The sequence below is a fragment of the Chenopodium quinoa genome, unplaced genomic scaffold (genome assembly GCF_001683475.1).
Source record: "Chenopodium quinoa cultivar QQ74 unplaced genomic scaffold, ASM168347v1, whole genome shotgun sequence".
Classification (NCBI taxonomy): Eukaryota; Viridiplantae; Streptophyta; class Magnoliopsida; order Caryophyllales; family Amaranthaceae; genus Chenopodium; species Chenopodium quinoa.
Genome location: NW_018742963.1, coordinates 1,893,065 through 1,910,266, shown reverse-complemented (window position 1 = coordinate 1,910,266; position 17,202 = coordinate 1,893,065). Strand labels below are relative to the sequence as shown.

Sequence of the window (17,202 nt, the reverse complement as noted above, 5' to 3'; positions counted from 1 at the left end):
GAGCGTTTTTTGTCCTAAAGGACCCGTTTGGGGCCACATAAGTGTCGAGTTCGTACTCATCACCGCTTTCATGGTCCGTCTGGACCTCAGGCTCGGCTGATGGCCGCCTGTGCTGATCCGGTGGTACAGGGTTAGAAGCCATCTCAGAATTACTCTCCCCACAGACGACGCCAAATGTTTCGGGGTTTTTTTATGTGTCCTGCGGGAGAGTTACAATTCCAAGAATGCCCTTCGACCGCCTGTACCTGCAAAACCACGAAGACTCCGGTTGTGTGGAGCTCTGCCTCCGACGATCAAGTCAGTGATGTATGTGAGGAAGAAAGTGCGTAAAGCGTATAATTACTTCTCGCGTAAGGGGAGAATTCCGCAATTAAGATTGCTCGGTTTTTTGTATAAGTGTATTTATGATTGTATTCAATGCAAGTGTATTGAATAATCTGTCCCCATTAATGAGGGCTCCCCCACTATTTATAGTGGGGAGCATTGGTTCCCCATTTAGGGTTCCTAGGACACGTGTCAGCAGGGGATTGGAGCCCTGCTGACCAATAGCAAGGTGCCACGTGTCGCTCAGCCATTGGGCCACGTGGCTGGGGTAATTTTACCCCAAACACTTCCCGTGTCATTATTGGCATTTTTGTAATATTTCAACTTTACAAGTGATTTCCAATTTTATTTCTAAAAAGTAAATAAATGAAAAGTTAGTAAAAGTCAATGAAATCGGTCATAAAGTAAATGAAATTTCCTTAAAAGTTAAAAAATTGGAAAACGAAGTTTGAGAAGCCATGAAATTACGAAAATTTCATTAATGAATGCGGGTGAAACGTGAGCCGTTAGATGGAGCGTGATTAAAGGCTGAGATTGGTTCCTAGTTCCTATTATTCACCTAGGTTCTCACATGTGTGTGTATATATATATATACAAAACAGTAACTCGTCAAATTAGATTATGTGAATAATGTACAAGTCAAATGAGACTTTTATTTTGAATAAACAGTGGAAGTATCAATTAATATATAACTCTTTTATCTCTTATTATTTGCCCATATATCATATAAAAAGGTGTAAAATATTGCCTCACTAGTTCAAAACCCGTGCTATGCACGTTTTTTCATTAGTATTTCATTAGTCGTTTATTTGGAACTGTACAAAACAAAATCATTGTAAGTAAAAACATATTAAGAAAATAAAGTACAATAAACATTGTGATATACTCATATACCATAAGATTAATCTCAATGTCTAATTTTATAGTATAATTAATGGAGAAAATCCAAGTTGATCACCAATATCAACAAATTTTGTTAATTTCGATTGCAAATTGGTAAATAAAATGAGCATTGTTCAATATTTTAATGATTTATTTGCTAGCTCTACTTTTACTTTTAGCCACTTGCATGAAAATGACATTTGGCTACTATTTCTTACCATTAAGCTGAAGTAATGGTAAAAATGGATGGCAAATTTCTTGCTTCACCATTAATAGAGAAAGCTCACAAGTAGAAGGAAATTAAACTCACCTATCCTTAAGGGTTAACCAGGCCATGTCTTTCTCCCCCTTTACTTAGGGTTTTCGTTTAAATGGCGGCAAAGCTGATGGAAATAGTGGAGTTGGTATCGGTGGAGACAAAGAAGATGAAGGTGTCCGTGTGCCCATGTCCGAAATGGTGGTGTTGGGAATTGAAAAAGATGACGGGTGGGTGAAGGAGGAAGAAGAAGATGAAGGTAAGTGGAAGAGGAGGAAGTAGATAACAACAGATGGATGGAAAATTGACGGAACGAGGAAGATGGAAAGAATGACAAAATTAGCCTTCATTTTGTTGATGAAATGACCAATTTACCCCTTGAATGTTTATCAAGCAGATTAATCGGATATTTTTCTAATTAATGTGAGATGGAAAAAGTAATAATATTTTAGTATTCGTAATATGAAAGCATACTATAGTTCTTAATTAAAAGGTATCCCACTATATATGTTATTCTTGTTGATAGCAACAAAATAAAATAATAATAACACTTTTTGATAATATCCTAATAAGTAGTATTTAATAAAATTACATAATATTTCTTCTTCTTTACCACTATTTTTTCAAATTATTTAAATTATTATTGTTGGGCATCATTCCCTAGATATAAGACCAAAACTTTTTCCTAAAATATGGTAACAAATTTCTTTCAATGACAAAAAGAAAGAAAAAAAAAACAAAATAAAAAATAGTAATAAAATTTTTGGTGGGAAATTTTTTATAAAGCAACGATGCGTTTACTTAGGGAATAATTACGAAGATTACTTTAATATATAAGTATGGATTTATATTTCATCACGGAATCACAACTTTACATTCACATAAAACTATAAAGGCATTAGACCCTTCCATTTCTCCTAACAGTTTCATTGAACTAAAAGTTAATAAAGTAAAAATTGACAATGGAGCAAACAATTATAGACGAGGTGGGAAGCATTGTCTTTTCAATTTTTCTTACAACTAATATGTCCCTACCACTTTGGCTCTTTATATTATCTTAAAACAAATTTGACATTAAAAAGATAGTGTAAAAACTAATCTAAGACGGAAAGTAAGACTTTTTTAGAATTTACGAAATACTCCCTGTATTAGTCTATCCCATTATTAAGTGGTTGTATCTATCTTATATTTTTGACAGATTCTAATATGCAAAAAGCAAGTGTAAAAACATGTGTGATATACACTGAGAATAATGTGATAGATTATGCAATTAGTACTATATTTTGTTTTCTAACGAAGACAATAATGAAAATGGGTATTTAATTTAGGGTATTTTGATTTTTACCACCTTCAAATAACCACTTAATTGAATTTACCACCTCCAAAAAAAAAAGATTTACTTTACCACCTCATAAAAAAATTAAACATCAGTTTTACCACCAATCACCTCCAACTAACGGATTCCGTCCAAAAATCCGTTAGTGGGGCCTACTTTGCACACGTGTCGCCATATTATTGGTTAAGTTTTAAAAAAATAAATAAAAAAACAAAATAAAAAATAAAAAATCCCCATCAAGCAACCGATGGTTGCTGCCACCGTCGGGACCCCCACCGCCGGACCGGCTACAACCAGCCCCACCACCTAACCGTTACAACCAGCCCCCACCACCTAACCGCTACCAGCCACCGTCGGGACCCACAGCCACCACACCGATTTCGACCTCAAAACCCTAGCCACCACCTAACAGCTACAACCAACCCCACCACCTAACCGCTACCACCGCACCGCACACCACAGCCGCGCCGATTTCGACCCCCTTTCCACCAATTTCCGACCTCAAAACCCTAGTCAACACCTAATAGCTACGACCAACCCACCACCTAATCGCTACCACCGCACCGCACACCACAGCCGCACCGATTTCTACCCCTTTCCACCAATTTCCGACCTCAAAACCCTAGCCACCACCTAACAGCTACGACCAACCCCACCACCATCCAAACCCAGACCAGAAACAACCGCCACCTAGACGCGAAACCACCCCGACTCAAAACCACCACCACCCACCAGAAACCACGCCAGCCAGACGCGAAACCATCGCGACTCGAAACCACCACCACCCAGACGCGAAACCCACACGAAATTCCGACCAACCGAGGTAGTTGATTTCGTTGCTGGTTGGTTGACATGGAAGATCGGGGAAGATGAAGAAGAAACGTCAAAAATGTGGGCCCTACTAACGGATTCATGGACGGAATCTGGTAGTTGGTGGTAAAATCGATTTTTTGGAAATTTTGGTGGTGGTAAAGTAAATTTTTTTTTTTGGAGGTGGTAATTCAATTAAGTGGTTATTTGAAGGTGGTAAAAATCAAAATACCCTTTAATTTATTTTGTTGGTTTATGCAATTAGTACTATATGTATCAATTTTAAAGGGTATTTAGTACTAGAATACTATGAAGTATCTTTCTTCGTTTTTTTTATTCGCAGTATTGAGGGTTTTATGTCTATTTAATGCACATACTATAACTTATAGGAAAAATTGCACCAAATAATACGACCTTTGCTCCGTCCGCTAAAAACAAGTTCACCTTTTGTTTATTGCAGAATAATACGACCTTTAGGGGTACTCCGCTTTAAATAGGTTAAAAAAATTTGTAACCGGTTAATGCAGGTTAACTGGTGACGTGTCTTCCTCTTTCCCTTACCTTCTTCTATTTATACCTCTGTATCTGTTGTTCGCATTTTTCTCCATGAAAGCGTGGTTCTTCTTAAAATTGCAATTAAATGGCCAGGAAAAGGCAATCATCCAGTGGTTCTTCTTCAAGCTTTGCGTACGAGGAAAACCAAAAAGTCCGCTGCAGTTGTGGCAATTATGCGGTGGTGAGATCTGTAAAGAAGGGTCCAAACAGTGGGATGAAGTTCTACGGCTGTCCCTTATGGCCGGTTTGTTATCAATTACAAATTCCTTTCACTTTTTTCGATGTTGAGTTAATTGAGATTCTTAGGTTCTTAATTGAAAATTGTATTACTGTAGGACACCAAAAGTGAAATGTTTAGGTGGGTTAATCAGAGCAACCCCATGGAATATCTTCAATATCATGTTTTGGAGAAGGAAACAAGAATTTGCGAGTTAGAGTATGAGCAACAATGCAGAGATGATAAAATCAAGAGGTTACAGTTGAAGAAGGATAACTTAGAAGAGGATGTTCAGGAAATGAAGAGCGAAGTGTATGCGATGCGTGTAGAGATGATGAATTGTTCCAGGAGCGAGAAGAATTTATCCATGGCTTTGGTTTTTTCTTGGATTTTCTTTGCTGTAGTGTTGTTTTATCTAAAATTTTAAGTGGAGTTTAGGTGGAGTTGTAATTTAACAATTAAGATTTAGGAACTTGATTTTGTCATTTGTTGCACTGTATTTGTAGTTGTTATGTTTTGCAGTTGCAATAATAATACAGAGCTTAACAGAGCTAATTTCATAACAAAGTTGATAATAATACAGTACTAATTGCTTAGTGCTAATCATACTGTCTGATAATTACATAACATAAGCATATGGGTTGGCATAAACCAAGATTGTTCAAAATACTTAGCTTACACATGCTACATTGTTCAAAAGACAAAGCAATATTCACTACATTGTTGTTCAAAATACTTAGTGCTAATGATAGTGTCACAAAATAACAGAATTATGAACCCAAGGTGTCATGGATGTTGTTGATGCACTGTAGAGGTTTGGCTTGACTGTGTGGATATGTGTGCCTCATGTATCCTTGCTCTATTCCTTGTAAAGGAGGGCTTGAAACAGAATTTTAAAACATTTACTTAGCATATAGCTTAGCTAAAGAAAACAGATACCACAAAACAGAAGCAAATGAACCTTACTTGTAGTATTGGGGTACCATCAGCACTGAACAACACACCAACCCCTGCTCTGCCTCTCCCCCTTCCTCCTCTGGTTCCCCTAACAGCACCACCTCTAGCACCAGATGTAGCACCACTTGTAGCACCAGATGTAGCACCACCTCTAGCACCACCTCTAGCTGCACCTCTAGCACCCCTACCACTGTAAATTACCCTTCCACCCCTGCCTAATTGACTTGGCTGTGCAATGGTGGAATGGTGTTGAACACCTGCAGAAGAAGTTGATGCATAGGTGGGGTCAACTACCTGCTGATCAGAAGACCTTGCTGCAGACCATTCTTTCCTTGGCCTGCCTCTTCCCCTCTTTGCTGCTGGCTCTGAGTGAACAAAGTTGTCTTTGTCTGGACATCTCCTCTTGTTGTGGCCTCTAATGTTGCAGAGACTACATGTCATTTCAAGTCCAGTTCTTAACAAAGAGCCTGGCTTTTTTGGGTTCTCATAAGGATCTTTGATCCTATTTTTTCTAGGTCTGCCAGGACCTATTTTGATGGCAGGGGGGTCTAAGTTGCAGGGTATCTTAGGCCAATGCCTCTCTCCTTCACATGGAGGGATAAAACCACCATAAACCCTCAAGTATACATCCTTTTTATAACAATCATCCACAAAAGTTTCAGCATCCTTGTTCTTAAAGAATATACATGTTATGGCATGACAACATGGAACCCCTAACATGTCCCATTTCCTACATGTGCACTTTCTGGCCTCTAAATCTACCTTGAGTTGATCAAGGAAATACTTCACATTGAACTCTGTATCTGAAGAAGGTAAAACATCACACAATGCAGCCTTACTTTTTTCCTTTTCTAACATGGCATGGATTCTAGGACAAAGAACAGAGGTTGACTTCTGCATTTCTTGTCTTTTAGTCACTAACCTCTGCATCAAAGCCACTCTGATGTCCTCTAACATATATATCAAATGCTTGGTTCTGGCATTAATAATGTATGAGTTGAATGTTTCAGCCATGTTAGATGTGATTGCATCTATCTTAATTTCAGAATTCAAGTAAGCTCTACAGAATAGTCTTGGGTTATATGAAGTGAAAGCTATGGCTGCATCTGGATTTAACTCTCTCAACTCCTCTAAACACTCATTATAATCTGCCAAGTTGTAGGATTTAGCAATTTTCCAGAAATGTAGTTTCATTTCATCTCCTCTAAAGGATTTATGCCACAGTGAAAAAATGTGTCTAGCACAGTGACGATGTTCAGCATTTGGTAGGACAGCAGCAACAACATGTACAATAGCCTTGTAAAACCAAAAACAAAAAATGCATACTTAAACACACCAATCAACACTACTGAACTAGTGCATACATAAGGTGAAAATTTTGGCCACCAAGAACTTCTTATAACCATACAGAATATCAAACAAAAGCAAGTATGGTTTAGTGTTTACCGGGTGCTCATCTGATATAACTGCAACCCCAGTGCCATCACCTAGCTCCAAATCACTTTGCAATTGGGTGATGAACCATGTCCAAGATGAGTTGTTTTCACCTTCTGCTGCAGCCCATGCTATTGGGTACATCTGTTCATTAGGATCTCTGCCAACTGCACTTAGAATTTGGCCACCAAGAAAGGTCTTTAAGAAAGCAGCATCTACGCATATGACTTTTCTGCAGCCTTCCTTCCAACCCTGATTTACTCCTTCAAAACAGGTGTAGAGTCTCTGGAAAACAGGTGGATTTTTCTGCTTGGAAGTATCCACCACCAACTCAATACTTGTTCCAGGGCTAGAATCCTTCACAACTTGGATATACCTCTCAACTTTCATATAGTGCTCCCTCATGGAGCCATGGAGAATTCTATGTGCATGAAATTTGACTTTGTATGCAAAGTCCCTACTCACCACAATATTATAAACTCTCCTAATAGCTTCAATTATTTCCTTAGCTGGCCAGTGAGGCCTAGCTTTAAAAATCTCCAACATTTCTCTAACAGCCCAAGTTGATTTGAATTGTCTGTTTTTTTTTCATACTCCTATGACATGTGTGACTGCCATCCACTATCTTCACCAAGAATGTAGCATTTCTTGAATGCCATGCACCATACAGAAAAAAAGGACACTCTTCTACACATCTTACTCCTACATGCTGCTGCCTGTTCTTGTTACTCATAAAAAAGCTCAAATCCCTGCCCTGCATAATTGCATACCTAGCAACAGCCTGTTTAAACTCACTCCTATTGGCAAATCTCTGACCTACTACCCAAGTGAATCTAGAAAAATCAGTCCCACCACTCACAATCATACCTCTCTTTCCCTTCCTTCTTGCTCCAGCATTTTCATCATCACTATTCTCAGGGGTGTGAATCTCATCTTCACTGTTTTCATACTCACTGTAATAACCACCAGCACCAGATGTGTCACCAGCACCAGCTGTGTCACCAGGAGCAGATGTTTCAGCAGCACCACTTGTTTCAGCAGCTCTTTGTTGCCCACCCTCTACTGTTTTTAGACCTCCAAATCTCCCTTCACATACCTCTCTTCGAAGTTGGCTTGCTATTTCAAGGATCTTTTTGTTGCAACTTTGAACTCTCTGTCTAGCTTGTTCAACCTCCTCATCACTGTTGTCTGACTCACCAGTGACCAAATCAATCATGTCAAGACCCTCATCAACCTCAAAGTCATCATCTTCTACCTCCAGCTCAACATCAATTCCTTCCTCTTCATCCTCCTCATCAGGCACAAACTCAGGATCTGATTCATCCTCATCATCAATACTAAAACCACACATAGTTCCTGTATGGTCAGTGGACTTTCTGGCCTGTTGTCTTCCCAATCATACTCAGGGCCTGAATTTGTGTTCTCACCACAACCATGTGAAGGATTTGCTGGTTCTTGGTTGAGGGTTTGTTGTGGAGGTTCTAAGTTGGAAATAGGGTTTGATGGTTGGGTCAAAGTGTTTTTATCAGCAAAGGATGAAGAAGATGCTTTTGAGCCAACTTTTTTGGTTAAAGTAGGACCAGCCAAAGAAGAAGATGATGTTACATTGGATGCCATGTGTTTTCTAGGGCTTCTTCTAGGTGGGCCCAACTTGAGTGACTGTGGACCCTTTTTGGGAGTTAATTTTTTAGGTCTAGTTGGTTTGGGAGGTGGGATATTTTCTGAAATTGGTCTGGTGATGTGTTCTGAGCTTGATTGGCTAATAGAAGTACTAGGATTTTCTGCTGATACTTGTGGCTCTTTATCACTATGCAACACGTACACATCAATACTCCTATGCTTCATCACTATCTCTCCCATTTCTAATACTTCTGCATCCCCTGCTATCTTTCTTAACCCATCTGCTAAAGACTTCTCATGAACTAAATAATATAGGCCAACAATGTCAATATAATCCCCACATTTCGTTCCCAATTCAAGTAGCTCCCAATAACATAATTCATCAGGAGAAACCTGAAATGTCCTTCCTTTACCACCCATATACACTAACTCTCCATTACCAACAATTTTAAAGTTGCCTCCATGCCAATACCTCAAACTCACATTCTCAAATAAGCTATTCTTGCTCATTGTCACCTATGATCAACCACAGTAACCAACAACATCACACACACAGAGCAAAATTAAATCGCATCAACGAAAACCCCAAAACACCTAAATTCACCTATCCAATTACAGTTGAACTACAACAAAGCAAACACCTTCGACGCAACCAAATAATGATACAACAAGCATAATCAAACACAAATTACTTTCACACATAATCAAACACAAATTACTTTCACACATTTAAATTAACATGCGTAATTGAATAATTCCACAAAACCCAGAAAAATTGGAAACAAAACATCAACAGTGGTAAGTTCGTACCTTAAATTAAGCAACTCCAGGCGAATTCTGACGCAATTAACCAACGTCAGGGTGTTTTCCGGCGCAATAGCTTATGTTGTCTTCCCCAATTAGCTTCTGTTGTCTTCTGTTGTCCGCTTCAATTATGGCGCAATGGAACGACACTTAGAGCATTCAAGTTTGGCTAGTTGGAGCCATTAATTGCCACCTGTGCAATTTGGGAGGGAAATGGTGGTCAACCAATTTTTTTTAACCTGCTGACTTATTAGTTGTAGGTTGCCAGTTTTTTAACCTGTTTAAAGCGGAGTACCCCTAAAGGTCGTATTATTCTGCAATAAACAAAAGGTGAACTTGTTTTTAGCGGACGGAGCAAAGGTCGTATTATTTGGTACAATTTTTCCTAACTTATATTTCTAAAGTTCTACTGTAGTAAAATTATATTAAGTTACTATTAATAAAGTGTATATTGCAGTGAATCTAATAAAATATCACACGACTATATGCAACGAATTTAATAAAATATCGCACGACTATATTTTTTTCCCACGTATAAATAACTTGAGACAATTAACAGAATATATATAAATAGTGTAAAATTCCTAACATTTGTGATTAAAAATAAAAAAAGAAGTATATAGAGAATATTGATGACGACTTCGTCAATGACAGTTTTTTTTTTTAACTTTTAGACATTATGCCAAATTGCCAGAAGTAGGACCGCACTTTCGATCAGCTCTACGGCCCACCACAAACTTGCTGGTTGGCGCAAGAAAGGTCATTCACTAGCGCTAGCACGCTTACTTTGAAAATTCAACGTCGATAGATTGGAAATATCCTACAACAATATAATTTATGATGATTCAATGTTTTTTTTTTCAACTCATCACCATGTTGCTCATCTTGTTTATGCTACTATCTTTGCTTGGTACCTCTACTGCTTCTTTTCCAATAACCATAAACTTTAATATGTCCAATTGCTATAACTCGTCATTGTACGATCTTAATAGCACGTTCGAAACCAATTTCAATCAACTCTTGTCCAGTTTGGTATCTCGAGTTTCGAGTGCCAAAAATGGTTTGCTTAAGCACAAGCAAGGTCAAGACAATCAAGATCCCGTTTACGGCCTTGCCTTGTGTCGGGGTGACTTGTATCCCAACGAGTGTCATGAATGCATTCAAATGGCAAGCAACCAAATAAAAAGTTTTTGTCCAAGGGCGACACAAGCAATATTATGGAAGGAACCTTGCATGATTCAATACTCTAACCAATCTTTTTTCTCTCTTTTACAAGAACAACCTTCGCAAGCATTATTCAATGAAAATAAAGTCACAAACCAAGTACAAGATTGGATTACGTTGATCAAGAATTCATTGGATGAGATAACAACGAACGCAGCTTCTAGTACGTCTAGTAAGATGTACGACATGACTGAGGTATGGTATTCACCTATGACTACGAATGTGTTCACTATGGCTCAATGTACTCCCGACTTATCAACGGAGAATTGCACCAAGTGCTTCAGTACAGCTAGATCTCAACTTAATGAAACTAATCGCGTGGGAGGAATAATGCTGATGCCTAGTTGTACTCTTAGGTACGAGGCTTATCAGTTTACCCATACTTCAAATTCAACAAGAAGCATGGCTCCTCCCCCAACAAGTACAGTGACAAAAAATCGAGGTACTTAGTTCTTTTATTTTACACAGGCTAACTAGTTAGACCGTTTGTAGTAGTGTAGGGCTTATTATGCACCTATGGTTCATTATGATCTACTCCTTTTGATTCAAAATAACTGATATAGTTAAACTTAACACACTTGTCAATGCATCAGTTGACCAAATTGCCAAAGAAAAAAAGAAAAAAGAATGCATTAGTTGACCATGCATTAATACTCTTTCGATTCCCTCTTTCCTCTTTCCTCTTTCCTCCTCCCACCCCTACCCCCCACCCATCCACGTACCCAGGTCATCCACCCAATTGTTTACCCCACATAGACATACTTTACTTTCCTAAGTTTTAGTTAAGTAAAATTAATGAAAAGGAATTGTGGTAGATAGGACACCTAAATTAAAGTGATAGTCCTTATGTACATTTGTAGTATAAAACAATCTTTAAGGAGAGTTTCAAAAGAAAAATGGGCTACACAAAGAGGGACGAAGTAGTTTTTTTAAGGGACGAAGTAGTTAATATTATGAAACTTTTGATTAATTAATAATTATTTAAAATATTTTATATGATAATAACTACTTTTAATCTTGCAAGGATTAGTACATCCTCCATTTCATTTTGCTATTCTTGTTTTGACTTTGCATGGTGGTCAAGATTTACTGTTAACCATTAATATTTATAATTATGTAATAAAAATTTAACAAAATTAATATTTTAAAATCACACATTAAGACGTATATAACAATATCTTATATGATTATATTTTTATATACTCCTATTAATTAATGTGAATATATGCTAAAAGTTTGTCCATTAAATAAAAGTCAATACATGATCAACAAGACACTCAGGAAGTATATGGCTGGTGCGTGTAAAAGTCAAATTATTCCAAATTTTCAGAAAATGAGGAAGTAATATTTTTCAACTATTTTAAAGCTTTGATTGCCATGTTAAACCAAGTGAATTTAAATTACTGACGATTTTTATATACTATACTTCTCAATCTGCAGAAAAGAAAGCATCAACAAAGAAAATAGTGGTTGCAGTCATTGTGCCAATTGCTGTATTAGGAATTATAATTACCGGCATTTGTTTCTTTAGAAAGAAAGCAAAGAAGTACTCTTCTCCGGATGTTAAAAACGGTAAGATCATGTTTGACATACTCTTTAATTCACATAACAAATAATCAAATAACCGTTTTTATTACTCATTCTTTTCCTAGAGTCGTACCAAACAAATATGCACTATGTTTAAAATGGCCATTGTAATGAAGTAAGTGAGCTTTGTGTTATATGTTGTTACAGTGCTAGGAGATTTGACAACCGTGGAATCCTTAATGTTCGATCTTAAGACACTAGAAGCTGCTACGAACAACTTTTCGAATAACCAAATACTTGGTCAAGGAGGCTTTGGTAGTGTCTATAAGGTAATCAATCGATTGTGACCTTCCTCTAAAATAAGTTTTCATTTGTCTTATTATGCTAATGTAACAGTTATATATCAAGTTTTATTTATTGTATTATCACTACTACTCCGTCCGTTTTTAAATACTTGCTTTATTTCTCCATACGCGGAATTTTAGGAAAAATTGGAGAAAGTAATAAAATATAGAGGTAGTAGGGTAGGGGGAAGAATAAAAATATTGTAAAAAGCAAAAGTAGTTGAGAAAATTAGAGGAGATAAAATATAAAATTAATAAAATATTATTTATGTTGGGTTCACTAGGTGAGACCATGAGAGAAATGAATTAAATATTGTAAAAGATTTCAAATAAGAAAATGGAGTAAGTGTTTAAAAATGGCAAAAAAGGAAAGTGGAGCAAGTATTTAAAAACAGAGGGAGTATGTATACTTCCTCAGTTTTCTTTTACTTGCAACTCAGCTTTTAGGAATTCAATTTTAAAAGAGGTTATGCATCATGTATAAAAATTATTTTGATTAATTTAGTCATTTACATTATATAATCTCAACCTTAAAGTGCGTGTTATAAGACTGTGTTGCAAGTATTTAAAAACGGAGGAAGTATTTTTTTTTACATTTGTGAGAGTCTTTCAATTAGTTTCTGGTATTTATTCTACTGGATCATCTACAATAAGATAGAACTTTTATCATTTGATTGTTTCTGGTTAACACTTATCAAATCATCATTGATTTTTTTTTTTTTTCTTAATTCTTTTTCTTTTTGATACATAATTGATATATATTGCCTATTTCACAGGGAACTCTGGCAAATGGACAAGAAATAGCAGTTAAAAGGCTATCTAAGATTTCAGGCCAAGGAGTGGAAGAATTTAAGAACGAAGTGGTATTAATTGCCAATCTTCAACATAGAAATCTTGTTAAACTATTGGGATTTTGCTTGGCAGGAGAAGAGAAGTTACTTGTGTATGAATTTGTTCCCAATAAAAGCTTAAACTACTTCCTATTTGGTAAGTTCATTCTTGGATTTCAATTGGGGATATCTACTCTATGGTTGATACATTGCTTGATCCTAATATTATTTCAATTAGGGACATTATAAAAATTACTTCGTAATATTTCTTGTATGTAGATGCGCGAAAGCAAGGAGAATTAAATTGGTCTACACGCTACGAAGTTATAAGAGGCATTGCTAGGGGACTGCTTTACCTTCATGAAGACTCACGGCCAAGAATCATCCACCGTGACCTAAAATCTGGAAATATTTTGCTGGATGCAAATATGAACCCAAAAATTGCAGATTTTGGTTTAGCAAGAATCTTCAAGGTTGAACAAACAGTGGATGACACTAGCAGAGTCGTTGGAACATAGTAAGTCTTATTGTTCGTGCCTTCCTCTATTAATTTGATTTTAACCACGTTATTTAAGTTTAATCAACAATGTATACAAAATAACATATTTTCTTGTAGTGGTTATATGGCTCCAGAATATGCAATGCATGGACAATTTTCCGTAAAATCAGATGTATACAGTTTTGGTGTGTTGGTTTTGGAGATTGTAAGTGGCAAGAAGATTAGTACAAAATTCCACCAACAAGGCGATGGAGATCTTTTGACCTATGTGAGTATGAGCATGAGTTTATTTTATTTCCTAAGTTTAGAGTAATTCATATTATTTTTTAAGATCAAAAATCGAAACATGATTTAATTTGCCCTAATATGGCCACAATTTAAATGTGTATTAGGCTTGGAGAAGTTTGAATGAAGAAAAACCCTTGGATTTCATGGACTCGACATTGAAGGATACTTACTCGAGTGTAGAAGTGTTGAGATGCATTCATCTAGGCTTATGGTGTGCACAAGAGAACACAAATGGGAGACCGACCATGTCAACAGTTGTTCATTTGCTCAACAACGATACAACCACCAACACAATGCCAACACCACCACACCCTCGAATTTTTTACAATAGTAGTAGTACTGAATCATCTCTTTTGTCAAGATTAAGTGTACAATCAACGACATCAACAAGCAATACTAGTGAGTCAAAACCATTGTATGATCAAAATCAAATCACCGTTAGTGAGATGCTTCCCAGGTGATTTACTCTGGCTATTAAAGACATGTACTTAATGAAGACACAATTAGTGAGATATGAGATGCAGTTAACTTTGATAGCCATTCAGTTGTTTGATTTGTTGTATAATTTCTCCTTTTTTCTAGTATTTAAACTTTCTACTCGTTTAAGTTTAGAATGCATAATTGCATACAGAGTATAACAAGGCACATTTTTACAGACCTTGTTGGACATGCTGTTAATTTCCGACGAGTTAATCCACATTTAACTCCTTGGATTCAGCACAGAATCCAGTAAGGTCCTTAAAAAATCAATGCTCATAAAAAAATTATTTTATAAAAACAAAAAATTAGAGAAATTAAATGCTGATTTTTCAGCCTAAATCAGAGTAGCTCCTCTGTTTAAGCCTCTAACCCCATACATGAACCACGTTCAACATATAATATCCAGTAAATATTTTTTTTTTGAAAAAAATTGTCAAAAATAATATAATCTTTTGAACGATTTTCTAAAAATAAGATGATTATATTATATTTAGGACAACTTAAAAAGACTGTATTATTGATGTTATGTTTCATATGTTTTTTTTTCTTTTTTTTTTTAAATAACATATTGATATGTACTGAATTTTATTTTATTTTTTTTATTTTTTTTTTTTATTTTTATTTTTTTTTTTTTTTTTTTTTTTTTTGCAAATCGTTATCTAGCTTAACTAAGATTTCAGAAGCTAGATAGTTTTACATAGTCACCAAGAATCAAGTCACAAATAATTTACCACAAAATCAACCAGTCAAAAAAATAAATGTTATTATGTTACCCATTAAATGTAGAGCTGAATACCAACATACATATCATTGACATAGTATGGAGTATTTCAAACTCCATTTGCTCCATAAATCTCCTAACTTTCTCCACTAAAGTACAAACAATACAGAAATCACAATTCCACTAAATTAGTATGCATATATACAAAAATTATCTTATGTTTTTTAATTCATGAGAAAATAAACAGCAAAGAATTATAGTTTTAAAGAACAAAATAGAACACCTAGATGTTTGTTTCATGTTGCGAACTTTGAAAAAATAAACCTTAATTTGTTCTTGATTGGTGAATTAAACGCATCAATTTTCAATTTACTCCCTAAAAATCCCAATTAGCCACCTCAATTAGACATTAAGAATGAACAAAATCAATGTTTAAACTTGAAGAAGAAAAAAAACAAAAGGAAATGAAGCGGACCAGGATCGGTAGGGCGTTCAAGTTCGATTACCTCGATAAAAACCATTGTAAAACAAGCACCAACACCATTTTCGAGATCGTCACCCGTTTTCGATCAATCCTTTCGGAAACCGAGGAGCACGCTTCAATGGAAAAATATAGCGATAGTGAGGAGAGAGATAGAGAAGAAATGAGTGATGGTGAGCAGTTGATGATTGAGAGTGAAAGCAAGAAAATGAAAAATAAGAGAAGGGCATAATTGGAATTTCAGTAATGATGGGGCATTGTTGTATTAACACATTAACACCACAAAAATTTGTTCATATGAACCGTAAGTCCGTAACTATAAGGCTTCATACAATCATACTTTTCTAAAGTGTATGACCTGTATGTATAGATTTTTTTTTTTAAAAAATTTAACTGAAGATCCTTTTGAGGTTGGTTACACTCAAAAGTCAAAATAATACGGAGTAGTTTCTTTTAAGGCTGTCTAAATTTAATAATCCTCCTTTTCTTTTTTTTTTCTTTTTTTTTCTTCTATTTTTTTTTTTTTTGTTAAGTATTACGGAGTACATTTTAATTGACATATAATTTTAGCTACATTAATTTTTATACTATGTATAAATAAATGTAAAGATGTAAGTAAGTTTGTTGAAGAATGTAAAAAATTTAAGAAATAATAGCGGGTTAATATTTTATTGAAAATTAAGGGATGTGAGAGGGAAAGAAATAATTATATATATAAAAAAAAAAGTAGTATATATATTAAGTTTAAGTTGGTTTACAGGAGGAAAAAAAAAAAAAGGTTTAAGTGTGAACCATAAGAAAAGAGAGATTTAATATAGGGTTTTTCTACATTATGACCCTGTTTTTTCGCTTTTTCTACGTTGTGACATGCCTTTTTTGATTTTCTACGCTATAACCCTAAATTACCAAACGTTTCTACGTTGTGACCCTGCCGTTAAGTTGACGTTAGTGTCTTCCGTTAAGTCAAATTAACCCTAACGATGTTAGGCTGCCTCCCTCCTTTCTTCTTCTTCCTGTTTGACTGATTTTGATTAGTTTGGTTGATTTTGATTAATTGTGTGTCTACTCATATGATTAGCTTGTTTGTGATTCTGGGTTTTTTTTTGATAAATTAATTGTGGATTTTCTGGGTTAATTTTGATTATTTGTGTATTTTTCTGGGTTGATTTTGATTACTTGTGTGTTTTTCTGGGTTATTTTGATCACTTATGTATTTTTCTGGGTATATTTTGATTAATTTTGGGTTATTGATTCTTGATTGCTTATGGTTTGATTAATTTATGATTCTGGGGTCTTTTACAGTAATATTTAATTCTGGTTAAATTCTTGTTGGTAGTCTTGTTATAATTCTGGGTTTGTTTGTTAGTTCTTGGTTTGATTAAGGTTTAATTTGTTTGTTTATGGGAAGAAATATTGGCTAATTATAATTATGGATTTGATTATGTTAGTTTAATGAATGTTTTTGTACTACTCCCTACGTCACTCCCTTCCTTCTCCTGCTGGCCTCGCAAGGCTGTTGCTGCCTTGCCAAAGGCTGCTGCAGCTTCTGCCTTGCCAATTTAAGTTTCACCATCTAACTTCTGCTTTCTAATTGCCAATTTGAATGCATATGT

General features: G+C 35.6%; 2 protein-coding genes across 2 annotated transcripts; one reads left to right on the top strand and one right to left on the bottom strand.

Moving 5' to 3' along the window:
* Positions 1-5,298: 5,298 nt before the first annotated feature.
* LOC110728885 lies at positions 5,299-7,317 on the bottom strand. The gene is made up of 2 exons (XM_021908554.1): positions 6,784-7,317; positions 5,299-6,633 (listed from the first exon to the last, which is right to left on the bottom strand). Exons 1-2 carry the CDS (start codon positions 7,315-7,317, stop codon positions 5,299-5,301), a joined length of 1,869 nt encoding a protein of 622 aa, XP_021764246.1.
* Positions 7,318-9,939: 2,622 nt separating this feature from the next.
* On the top strand, positions 9,940-14,488 carry LOC110728852 (cysteine-rich receptor-like protein kinase 5). The gene is made up of 7 exons (XM_021908524.1): positions 9,940-10,861; positions 11,860-11,991; positions 12,154-12,275; positions 13,067-13,277; positions 13,400-13,637; positions 13,737-13,887; positions 14,012-14,488. Exons 1-7 carry the CDS (start codon positions 10,033-10,035, stop codon positions 14,366-14,368), a joined length of 2,040 nt encoding a protein of 679 aa, XP_021764216.1. The 5' UTR covers positions 9,940-10,032; the 3' UTR covers positions 14,369-14,488.
* Positions 14,489-17,202: the final 2,714 nt, after the last annotated feature.

Excerpts from the sequence above, each read along its gene's own strand:
- LOC110728885 (XM_021908554.1), bottom strand. The coding sequence starts at position 7,317 with ATGTTGGAGATTTTTAAAGCTAGGCCTCACTGGCCAGCTAAGGAAATA. Across the intron at positions 6,634-6,783 it reads TTATATCAGATGAGCACCCG|GCTATTGTACATGTTGTTGC; the intron begins GTAAACACTAAA and ends TGGTTTTACAAG.
- LOC110728852 (XM_021908524.1), top strand. The coding sequence starts at position 10,033 with ATGATGATTCAATGTTTTTTTTTTCAACTCATCACCATGTTGCTCATC. Across the intron at positions 11,992-12,153 it reads TTCTCCGGATGTTAAAAACG|TGCTAGGAGATTTGACAACC; the intron begins GTAAGATCATGT and ends ATGTTGTTACAG. Across the intron at positions 12,276-13,066 it reads GCTTTGGTAGTGTCTATAAG|GGAACTCTGGCAAATGGACA; the intron begins GTAATCAATCGA and ends CCTATTTCACAG.